The following is an 11,487-nucleotide window of genomic DNA, read 5'->3' as shown; positions in this document are numbered from 1 at the left end:
TTTATAATGAGCAGTATTCCTGCAGCTAAACTGTCTACAAATTGAATGTGGGAAACCAACCACAGTATCAACTGTCACATAGCAAGTGGTGAGAAATATATTCCTGAGGAACAATTCATGTACCTTTGAAGACATTCCTAGGCCTGTGGGGGACTCCAGCACCTAAGGGAGTCCTAAGGAACTGCTTACTGACCGAGAATCTGGCCCATTTTCACTGTTAAACTTTAAAAGTTTAAATTACATAGCTCACTTCAGAGGTCACTCTGGATAGTCCCTGCTGGTATTTGCAGGTCAAACACCTTTTCACAATGGGGAAGAAGAGCATGTGATGAAATCTGGAAGCGTAGTCCCTTTCGGTGACAAGTCTTTCTTTTTCTCCCCTGTCCTTTGCTGTCTTTCTCTTTCTTCCCTTCTTTCCCCTCCAGCTGTGAGCAGGGTACAACCGGCTTCCTAACTGTTGGAGAACTTGCCGGCCCTCCTGGACGGTTCGTAGGGCACTCGGAGAATGCTGGGCGTCTCCTCCATCACCCTCACCAGCAGGTTGTCGATGTAGTCCTCGAGTTCCCGGATGTGGGTGTCTTTCCTCCTCAGCAGCTCCTTGTGCTTCACTAGCTCCTGGAGCACCTCCTCATAGGTCAGGCTGCGGTACCCCGCCGTGGCATCGAAAGGGTTGCCGTCCTAGAACAGGACACAGAGTGTCACTCTAGGTGATACAGTGCCAGGAACAAAATGGAAGCATCCTGAACTTCAACTTTTGGTTTTTCAAGCCCTGGTCAAGTGTCCCCTCTATTCTCGGACGGCTGCTGCATGCTGAGGCCGGCACTCGGCTGGACACGCCCAAGTCTTTATTATAACCCTGAACTCTCCCACAAGCCTATCTTAGAATGCGACAAGGTCCTAAAACAAGGAGTTGACACATAACTTCAGATAGAATGTTCTATAATATGTATAACTAAAAAACCCCTAAAGATCTCTGAGAATGAACTTGGAGGAACTATAGAAAGCTACTAAAAACTACACATTTGGACAGCATCCTCATGAAATCACTTCCACTGAACTGTCATTTAATGGTACGCCTTTTGACTGGAGAAGGTTACCAGAAACAGCAATACCAAATCTGCTTCTTGCTATGAAATGCTGAAGGCACTCAGACTTAAAGCAACGGGCTTCCTTGTAAGAAGCTCCCATGCGAGTAACTTCCGCTTTAATTTAGAGGCAAACAGCTTTTTCTCCCTCGAGTAACTAGTTCATTTCCTCCTCATAGTAGTAACACCTATGTATTTTGTCTTATTTCCCTTTTTGCCCTGGTTATCAGGAAACTCAGAGTTCAACCATGACAATGCTGATATTTAGGATTAGTATGTCTACATTGTCTTCCATGTCACTACTGACTTATTTTGTAAAATTCATTCTATTGATGAAAATTCTTTTTACACAAACATAAACAAAATAGAAAAAGGCACTGATTTAATTCATGTTCATTACACAACATTTTAATATTAAAATATATTTCTCAGGAATGTACTAAAAATAATGACATCTATTTACAGTATACAGTAATTAGGTTTTTCATTATGTAAAATGTGATAGCCAAATATAAAGTAGCATTTTAATGCCCTTTCATATGCAGTTCTATTACTAAACTCAATAACTTCAAATGGTTTTCATCACTTTCCTCCGAAACATTTCCATTTGGCTTTAAGGAAATAAACTGAAATACTGCGGAAACTGCTCTCACTCTTTCAGATTAAAAGTATCTACTCTCTTTAAACAGTGGGGACGGGGAACAGGAACCAGTGAATGCAGAAAGGCCATTTTCCTTCCTTTTTTAAAAATAGGAATTACACGTGTCTTTACCCATTTTCAGGATCTCCTTTAATCTGCTGTGTGTCCCGGAGTTTTCACGAGTAAAGCCACGGAGTAACTCTGCCCTCCCCTGTCCCGGGTGTCATGCACGGCTTTGCCGGCACCCGCACCGAGGCTCAGGCGAGAGCACAGACAACAAGGCGTTGCTCGGGTTACCAGACCACACTTCCTTTCCCAGGACAATGAAAAAAATTCAGGGTGGAGAAACTTCTCCACCCCCATAGGACCTCTCGGGTTTGGTGGAGAAGCCACAGCTCGCACCAGGCAGAAACGTTTAACGGGCATCTCAAACGGTGGGCTCCACGTGTGCAAAGGAAGAAATGAGGTTTCGAGGTTTCGGGCACAGCGATCACACAGGTCATCAGTGCAGCACAGCAGGAAGCCAAGGTTCAGGACGGGGAGCAGAGAAAGGCTGAGACGGTGGGTTCCAGGCAGACCATCAAGGATGTTCAATGCCATTATTAAGGACCTGTAGACTTACTGCTGTGGGAAAAGGAGGGCACTGAAGGTGTCCAAAGACAAGAGGGAAATGAGTAAAGCTAAGTTCCAGGAAAATTAAAATGGCAGCAGTGGGTAAAATCGTTTGGAGGGACTGAGATTAGTTATAAAGCTGCTGGAACATTACAGAGGAGACTTCGTAAGAGCCTCCACCAGCTCAACGGAATGAAGAGAGAGAAGGCTAAAGGAAGTGGGTTTAAATTCTGTAATGCATATCTGTAAAAACCTACTTGGTCCCAGCATTAGGAACTGGGAACAGATAGGACTTTATGCGCTGTGCTACCTTTGTCCCTAAAACATTTCGGAGCGTCGCTCTGCGGCTCTGAAAGGACGACCCTGGACACAGTGTGGACCCACTTTCTGTTCTCCTCCCTCTCGGGTCAACTAATCCTCTTAGAGACTAATTCTCAGTACACATACTCTCCATGTATTTAATTGGTCATGAGTAGTCTGGAGATATAAGCATTATTATAATTCCTTAGCCACATTCTTATTATTCTTATATTTATTCTAAATATAAGAATATATTCTAAATATCTATTCTAATTATTCTTACAAATAATTATTCTATTAAGCAGGTTTGTACAGAAGATAAGACATACAATACAGGTAAGTATATATTTTTAATTTATTAAAAATAAGCTAACGTGTCTCACTTTAACCTGAGTAATTCTGCACAAGTCTGAGACAGAAACCGACCCAGGCCTCGCTTTCCCTATTTGATAAATGAGATGGTCTCCAAGGTCCCTTTTAACTCCAAAATCTCCTGGTCTACGCACCAAGTTTTCTCCACTGCATTTTAAAAAAGCGGCACCATCCAACTGATGCAGTTTCATTTTTCTAATAAAACATTTAATGAAAAATAGGGATCCTTGTGAGAATTGCAGGGATTAGTGACATTAAACTAAACAGGATTCATTACTGATTGGGTGACTTTCATGTTTTTCTCTTAACTTGACATCAGAATAGCATGTATGAGTCTCACTAATCTTAATTAAATTACACGTACATAAACTGACTTCTCCAAACTCAGTACGCGATGAACACAGAAAATCGCCTTAGCACCACACACCAGTACCACCAGACAACACAGCTAGAAACACCTTAACATTTCTCTAAAGACAATGAGGAAGGAAGATGTCAAAAAAATCTTATTTTTACATAGTCTAAATTGAATGCCATGATATAAATCAACTTAACAATTTAATCTCAAAATAATCCATTATTATCCTGGAATATTGTTTGACACTTTACAGTCACAATTTGAAATATGCAGATCCACTGTTCGGCTTATTTTTCCCCTACAACTGCCTAATACTTATGTATTAGATATAAGTAGTGTATGTCTATACTACTATAGAAAGATTTCCTGAAAATACATTTCTGACCTTTTCAATAAATTTTCCATTTGTCCTTTTATGTGAAAAATTTACCCCAAACTTCTGCATCAAGTTTCTAGGCAGAAAAACATCTTAGAAATACATGTACTCTAAACTGAATTCTGAAAAAGAATATAATATAATTAAAAACAGTTTTAATGCTTAGTTCCATATTTTATCCCTTATTTGGAAATCATGTAAACCTTTTAATATTAGGCAAGAGATTCTTAGATTGATAAACATATTTTCTTGTTTACTGATATAATTCTAAATAAAATAATAAAGAGTAATATCAATTAATATATACAACAGAAAACGAAAACATTTTCTGGTCACAAAAAATTATTTTGCTTAAAGAGGGAAACTCTCAGGCAAAGATAAAAATTGATTTTTTTCAAAAGATATTTTTAATACTACTATTGGAAATACATCTAAAATTGAGAACTTTCCAAACTGGTAAAGCCCCAATAAACCCACAGCGGGATTCCTAAGTACTCGGTATTCTTCCCTGAGGCCTTTTCAATAGCACATATGTTTTTAAGATGTCTTCTCACACTGAAATGTGATATAAATTTTTCTTCTCTCTTCCCCTTTCACAACCAATCCTTTTTCATCCATCCCCAACCTCTGTTAAAAATTTTCATACGCAGGTACAAGAAATTAGGGAGAGAAGAGTGGAAACATGAAGTTTTCTAATCAGAACCTGAAACAACACAGTTGTCCAGAAGCATTTGAGTGCGATCAGGGATCCGTTGGTACTGTATACACAGCCTAGCTTCTTACATCAGGAAATGGTATGTTTTTTACAATATTTAAATTGGAACAAAAGCAAATTATCGGGACTCAAAATAACTGAAGATTTAAAGAAAGGTTGTCCTGGTAACCAAATATTGGTGGGGTACTAACTGACATCCAAGGCAACTGGAGGGGGGCGAGAGAGAGATAAGATGAAGGCTTGGCATTCTGTGATCATCTCATTATTGTTCTAATGAGGAACTTTGCTCTGGGAATATCATCTCAGCTACTTTCACATCTTTTGTCCTACTCCCTTCATCTCCCTTTCAGGCCTTAATTAGGCCTTAAAGAGCTCTCACTGCCCTTTCAACTGGCTACTGCTCCTGTTTAAACACTGCGCTCTCACCGACAGGTGTTGGCACTAGCATGTAAGACATACGAACTTAATTACAAAATACTATGTCCAGAAGGGGAAAAAATAACTTGGTGGATGGCTATTATGGGAGAACCTAATGTAAATGACTTCAAACATCTTATAATCTTCAACATAAAAATCGTTCAAATACTTTCCTCTAACACGATCAGTATGAGGATGAGCTTTCTCCTCTTAATTGTATCTTGCAGTAAATTAACAACACCTAGTAATCCTTTAACTGTCATTTAGAATAGTTAGTATTCCGGAGAAAAATAATCACACATCAAGGATTCTTTTATCACCTTTAAATCCTTTAACTAAAACAATTTTCACATTTTATTTCTTTAAAGAATTCTAAGGATGCTTTTATAGAAATAAATTACGAGATTTCGAAAAGTACATTTACAAGCACATAGAAATTGTAATTAAGGTTACTTAATAAACAATCGCTGCACATTAAATCGATTTTTTGATGTTGCAGTTTGTTTGAGATTAAGTAATCGCCTGATAGAATTCATTTTACTACCTGATCAAAGGCTGACTTCATACATTCTGACATTTCTCGCCAGTCTGCCATATTATAAAGACTTGAGTATTTATGAAACATAAAAACTTACAAATCATTTACATAAAGCAGCAAAAACACAATACAAAGGCCTCTGCTTCTATGTTTTCTACAACTTTAAAGAAATAACTACATTTAGAATGGTTTATACACTACCATGGTTTATTCTGGGCATATCTCATTATAGAAAACTGTGACATCTTACTGCTTTAAAAAGCTCTTATTATACATCTGGATCACACACTTTAAGGACAGATGGTTCAAACAGCAACCGCCAGCATCTTGGAATAAAGGCTCTATTTCTGTTACTCACTGGGAGTCTGGTTTTCTACCAAGAACACGTGCCCAAGTTTTCGTCGAGTAGCCTCTTCCCTAGGTTTAGTACATTTAGAATGGACCGAAGGCGCGGTAGAACTCGGAACAGACACAAACCTGGACTCCAAGTAACAACAAAAAAGAAGTCGAGGTATCTGAACAAGCCTTGCCAAAGACATGAGTTCATTTAGCCAGTGGCTGGCATGCCTGTTAACATACACAGTTTTGTTCTGACTAGCAAGGTGAAGTGTTCTACAGGTTCTTTCAGAGACTTTCACGGTTAACAGCTCTCCTGCCAGGACGCTTTTCTTATTGTTGAATGTTAACAAAGAGTTTTAGTCTTTCTTCAGTCTTTGTCCCAGTAGCAACAACAAAAATGTTCGTTTTCTCCACATGCTCTTATTTCATAACTTACTATAATTCTGACCTTGACGTATAGCTTCCCTATTTATTTGAAAAGTGTCTGCAAACAAAATGTGTAAACTCTGAGCAGTCATCAATCAGAATTACGTTTACCTGAACTTCCAGAAATTGTACGGAAGTCATACCCTATCATATATTAAAAATAAAGACTAAATTTTGCTTTTCTTCTTTCTCTTCAAATGATCACGCTAAGCTATAACCTGCAGGCAACTGGGGGATTTGAGGAGCCGGGGGCCCTTTTAGAAACGGGGGCCAGACAGACAGAAGGCTGGCTTGTGGTTTGTTTCCGGGTGTTCTCTACACCCCTCCACAACTTACCGGAATTTTCCTGAGGTCTTCACTGCTTGTCGGGTTCATAGGAAAACTGAGTGACAAAAGACAAACACAAATGTTAAAAATGTACCACAGTCCACACAGGAGGAAAGCAAAACAGCACATTGTTAACCGACATTTCAGTAACAATGTCTAAAGTCCTCCATCACTCCGATGAGTGAAATTTCATCCACGGTTTAGAAGAAAACCAGTATCTACTCAACATTCTAAAGCCACTACAATTATTAAACTTTGAAGAAAAACCTCTTAGTTATTATCAGAACTGAAGAATTGTACCTCTAAATACGTAGTTTCTAAACAGCTTTAAACGTAAGCATCTTACCCATTGAGCTATTCACAAAATTCAGTTTTGTAACATTATTACTCATTTTACATGCACATACTCACCTTAGGCCTCCTGATATAAAATAATGGAGAATAAATTTAAGTTGGAAAGATTGTAGCATAAAAGAGTTAAAGCAAACTTTTCAAAAAATTCTATAGGTATTAGAAAAATACCTTTTAAACACTAGCCTATCAGTGAGAACGCACTCACAGTGGTCAGCACCATCTCTGTAATGAATGAGATTTCTAAGTAGCTGGCCTTCAAAACTCAAACACCGAAATGGACCCCCCCCCAAATGGATTTGCTCTACAGAGAGAGTACAAAAACATCACAGCTGAGAGCTGCAATCATTTTCTTCCCTGAAACATGTCCATTAGGAGGGGGCCGAAACCAAAAAGAAGCTAAACTTCAAAGCCATCTGATGAGTAAACATTTCATCGTTGCGATTCAAGTTTAATTTTTACCCTGCACTTAAGAGTATTAGCCATTATAACCTCTACAAAGCATTTCTGTCCTAGGAACCTTTTTAGACCTCCTCCAAAGACTTAACAGTAAAATATTTTTTTTACATTATCTGTGCTTTATCAGCTAAATAATTGGAATCCTTTGAAGAAATTCAGTTTTAAAACTTCTGACTGTACACAAAAAGTCTGGACACTAGATATGAGGTCTGGAAAATAATCTGTTATTGCAGGTACATGTCCCAGGCTGTAAATCTACAAAGCATACATGCCATGTACAACCATCTCAAAAGAATCTCTCTGCTGTCCCAGGCTTCATGCGTTATGACTAAGATTTGTAGTGCTAGCTTCCTGAACTGGTGGCTGACCTTTTCCAGCTAAGACTCCTAGGCATACATTCAGTACTTCAGTATAGCTGGGAACGCAGCATCAGGGAATGAAACATGTTTTAAATACCTAGAATGCACTATTTACAGGCAGAGGCAGCTGACACTTTCTCATTTCCCGTGTCTCGCCATTTTTACTGCGTTCTGTATGGTCCCGGGCTAGATCGCTGTACCAGCAAGGTCTCAAGAGCCAGACAAAAACAGTGGCTTAAAAGAAACCAACAAAAACAAAATCCAAGAAGACACTATCACACCAGAGTACACCTCAGCCCAGGGCGCCAGGGGACCAGCTGCTCACACACGCGGTTCCCATCCTCTCGCATTCTCCACCCAGGCGGTCAGGACCAGCGTCCAGGGGACCAACCTCTCCTTTCACCATTATCTCAGGGCTCACTGTTCTCCAACAGCCAAGAAACCCATTCTGCTGCATCTCCCTCCATTGACTGTGATAACCTCTAGGACAAAGTGACTGACACTCAGGTTTCACAGACACCACGACGGTTACGAGCAGAGAGGCGCTGAGGGCCCTGGTACCAGGAAGTGTGGATTCAAATCCTGGTTCTGCCCTGTACTTGCTGCATGACCTTGAGCAAGTTATTTAACTTTCACTGTCTGGGCTCGTTCATCTGTAAAGTGGGGATGGCAACAGTATCTACCATACAAGACAACAGTGAAGATTAAATTAGTTCACAACACGTAAAACACTTAGCACGGTGAACGGCAGATAGCACGGGTTCAATCATTCATTTTATGTAATAAATATTTACAATGCACTTAGACTGTTCAAAACATTTTCCCCAAATTTACTCTTTTCATCTTTACAACCCAGGAAGCAGGTAAAATCTTCATTTCTGGAATAAGGAACAAGCCACGAAGAAGCGTGGTAGCTTGCTGTGGTCATCCCACTGGTGCTGGTGGGGGTGTATGGCTCTGGCATCTGTCCTCCGGCCTGTGACACGCAGCCCTGGCCCCCGTCCCTGAGCACAGTGAGCACGGGCTGCACTGCGAAGCTGTGAACACACGGGACACATGGATTAATCAGAAAGGGCGCCTCCCCTCACGGGGGGCAAACCCACGGTCCAGCTGCACTCAGGGGTGGTTGGGACGTTTTGACCACTTGGAGGAAGATGTGCTCTACCATGGTGACGGGTCCAAGAAAAGGGAGGGTTCTCAGTGACCCGAAGGATCAGTGGGCAGGCCAGAGACAGAGGACACTGAAGACACAGGGCACAGCCTGGGCACAGGGCAGCAGTGTCACCGCTGGGCACCAGAGACTGGAACCCAAGGCAGCCGTGGGGAGCAGCCCCAGAAGGGTTCTGACGCCAAGGCGAGGCTCTTACACCTAATCGCAGAGCAACAGGCAATTTCCTCACACCTTTCGTCTCCTTCCATGAATGTTCTCTAAAGGTTTCCTGTGCAGACGCAAAACCCATCCCACCTGGTCCTTGAAGACCAAACATTATGACTGTGTACATTTCATTATGTCTGGGGCAGAAATTACTGAACTAAGAAATAGAAATGCTAGTGTTATATTTACGTTGATAAGGGTTTTTCAGAAACAGACATTTAGGACAAAGATTCTGCCAAAGTCATAAAAGTAAGGACACCCAATTGCTGAACCGTCTGGAGCTAGAGAGACTCGGTGACAACCTGACACACGTCGGGGCCCATTAGAAAAGTGGACCCAAGAAGGCGGTGGTAAGGGCTGACAGGCATGCAGGACTCTGCAGAGCCCTCTGGTCCCCGTCCTACCTGAGGCGCAATCGGAGGAGCCCTCTGACACGTGAGCAGTCCCCAGCCGTGTCCGCAGACAGGGCCATTGTGTGGGGCACTGTCTGAACTCTAAAGGCAGAACCCCTTGTGGCTCGGCTTTCTAGTCACACACTGATGTGTCCAGCACATGACAGACTCACTCATTCATGGCTGCTTTTTTGATCTGTCCTTACAGGGGAAGAGTTAACTGAACTGGACTGAATTAGCTTGGTGAAAAATAAAATGTCTCTATTTATTGAAGTGTGGCACCAATTTGCCAAATACCCTTTCCTTTGGACTCCTCACGTCACACAGGACACCGAAGAATACAGCCGGGCTGCTCTGCTGAGCCGCGACAGGTTAAGGAGCACGGTGTTTTCAATCAGGTAGAAAATGAACTTGGACATGTTCACATTGAAAAAAGTAAATTTAAGCTTCAGAATTAAAAAAAATTATTTTAGAAATCAGAACTGAAGGAGTTTAGGGGTGGCAGGGAATTTTAAAGTAACTATTAAGCTGTTATAAATATTTTAAATTCATATTTTAAAAGTTCTTTAATAAACTGCATTACCTTAACATTCTATAGTTTTTAAGTAAAAGCTTACTTTTTATTGTAATATTCCAATTTTAAATATTTTTTCTAAGTAAATTCTTATTTTAAATTTTGAGATGACTACTATTCTTCAAACATACCTTAGGGAATCATTAGTATTTCTCCTAAAAATATCACTTACTTACTGACTTATTTTATAGAATGAATTTTGAGTAAACAAATAAGTAAACTGGTGAGAACTTCAAAGTGTCACCTAGTTTTTGCTATAAACTAATCTTCTATAGACAGGCCTGAAAAGATAAGCAACGCTACAAAGCAGTACAACTGACCACTGCAGAAATCGCTAGCGCGTTCAACAATTATCAGAATTTTTTCATTGTCCTTCCTTGTCTCTTCTTAAAACACAATTAGATTATTTGGAGCAAGAACACCTAAGACTGGGAAGGGACTAACGAGAGTGGAAAAAGAGTATGAGGTGCCCGTCAAGATAAAAATAAAAACCACAGAAGAACAAGGATCTATTAAAACTGCTTACCTAACTGTCTTGTTAGTACAAGACACTGAAAACTGCAAATTCTTGGATTTTAAGCCTTTCAATGAGAAAGACACTGGAAGCGCTTCTGAAGGCATTTAAAAAGTACTATTACATCTTCCGAAAGACCTCTTCCGAGGCCCCACTGGTGCTACCATTATGAAGGTAAGTCCATTTTGGCCTACAACTTGATCCACTTTGTGTTTAATGAGTGAATTCAAGTTCTCTGAAAACTCCCACCTGGCTGGGGGTCCACGGGGGAGGAAGGAGTGGGTGGCAGAGGGTAGCACTCAGATGCCACTCATTCCTTACTGTGTGTGGGGAGTACGCACCACTTTCAACCGTCAGAGAAGAGCTTCCGACAGTAATTATGTTCAAAGGGGAGCAGCCCATTGATCTTCTGGTTTCACTGAGAGAGTGGACTCCAGAGACCCGGGCCTTCACTTGGTGGCAAATGCAGCTGGGAGGAGGGGTATACACAGAACTGTAACACAACATAACAAAACCTTTAATGAGTCTGAAAAGGGAGGAAAATGCCCCATTTACAGTAAAGCAAGGGCAAAAAAAAGACACTAGGCCTAACAATAACCGATACTTACTGGACTTCGACCGTGCCTTTCTGGGCCCTTGAACTCACTCCTCGTAGGGACCCCAGGAGGAGAGTGTTGTTTCCATTCCCATTTACAGAAGAGGAAACAGCACAGCGGAGGGAAGAAGCTTACTCTAGGCAACACACGTGATGAGTGAGCCAGAGACGAAGGCAACCCAACTCTGTGGCCCAAGCTCTGAGCCACACACCGCACGTCTTCCATTCCACACAGGTGTTCTAATCTGCTCAGTCCAGTCCTACTGTGAGCTGGTTCCCAGGAGTCCGATACAACCTCCTAGGGATTCTTCCAATCAGAAACGACTACGAAAAGCCCATGGCTTAGATCATCTATTATAGAGA

General features: G+C 41.1%; 1 protein-coding gene across 1 annotated transcript in view; it reads right to left on the bottom strand.

Annotated features, from left to right (window-relative positions):
• Positions 1 to 418: 418 nt before the first annotated feature.
• Positions 419 to 11,487, bottom strand: part of RAB11FIP2 (RAB11 family interacting protein 2) — a 36,139-nt gene continuing 25,070 nt past the window's right edge. Inside the window, exons 4-5 of the mRNA XM_037059669.1 lie at positions 6,515 to 6,560; positions 419 to 678 (exon numbers count right to left, since the gene is read on the bottom strand). Of these exons, the coding sequence (XP_036915564.1) occupies positions 451 to 678; positions 6,515 to 6,560 (274 nt within the window). The 3' untranslated portion in view covers positions 419 to 450. The remainder of the gene's footprint in view (positions 679 to 6,514; positions 6,561 to 11,487) is intronic.

This window comes from Sturnira hondurensis, unplaced genomic scaffold (genome assembly GCF_014824575.4).
Source record: "Sturnira hondurensis isolate 20B ecotype Veracruz unplaced genomic scaffold, ASM1482457v3 Scaffold0011253, whole genome shotgun sequence".
NCBI classification, from domain to species: Eukaryota; Metazoa; Chordata; class Mammalia; order Chiroptera; family Phyllostomidae; genus Sturnira; species Sturnira hondurensis.
This window is presented reverse-complemented; position numbering and strand designations above follow the sequence as displayed.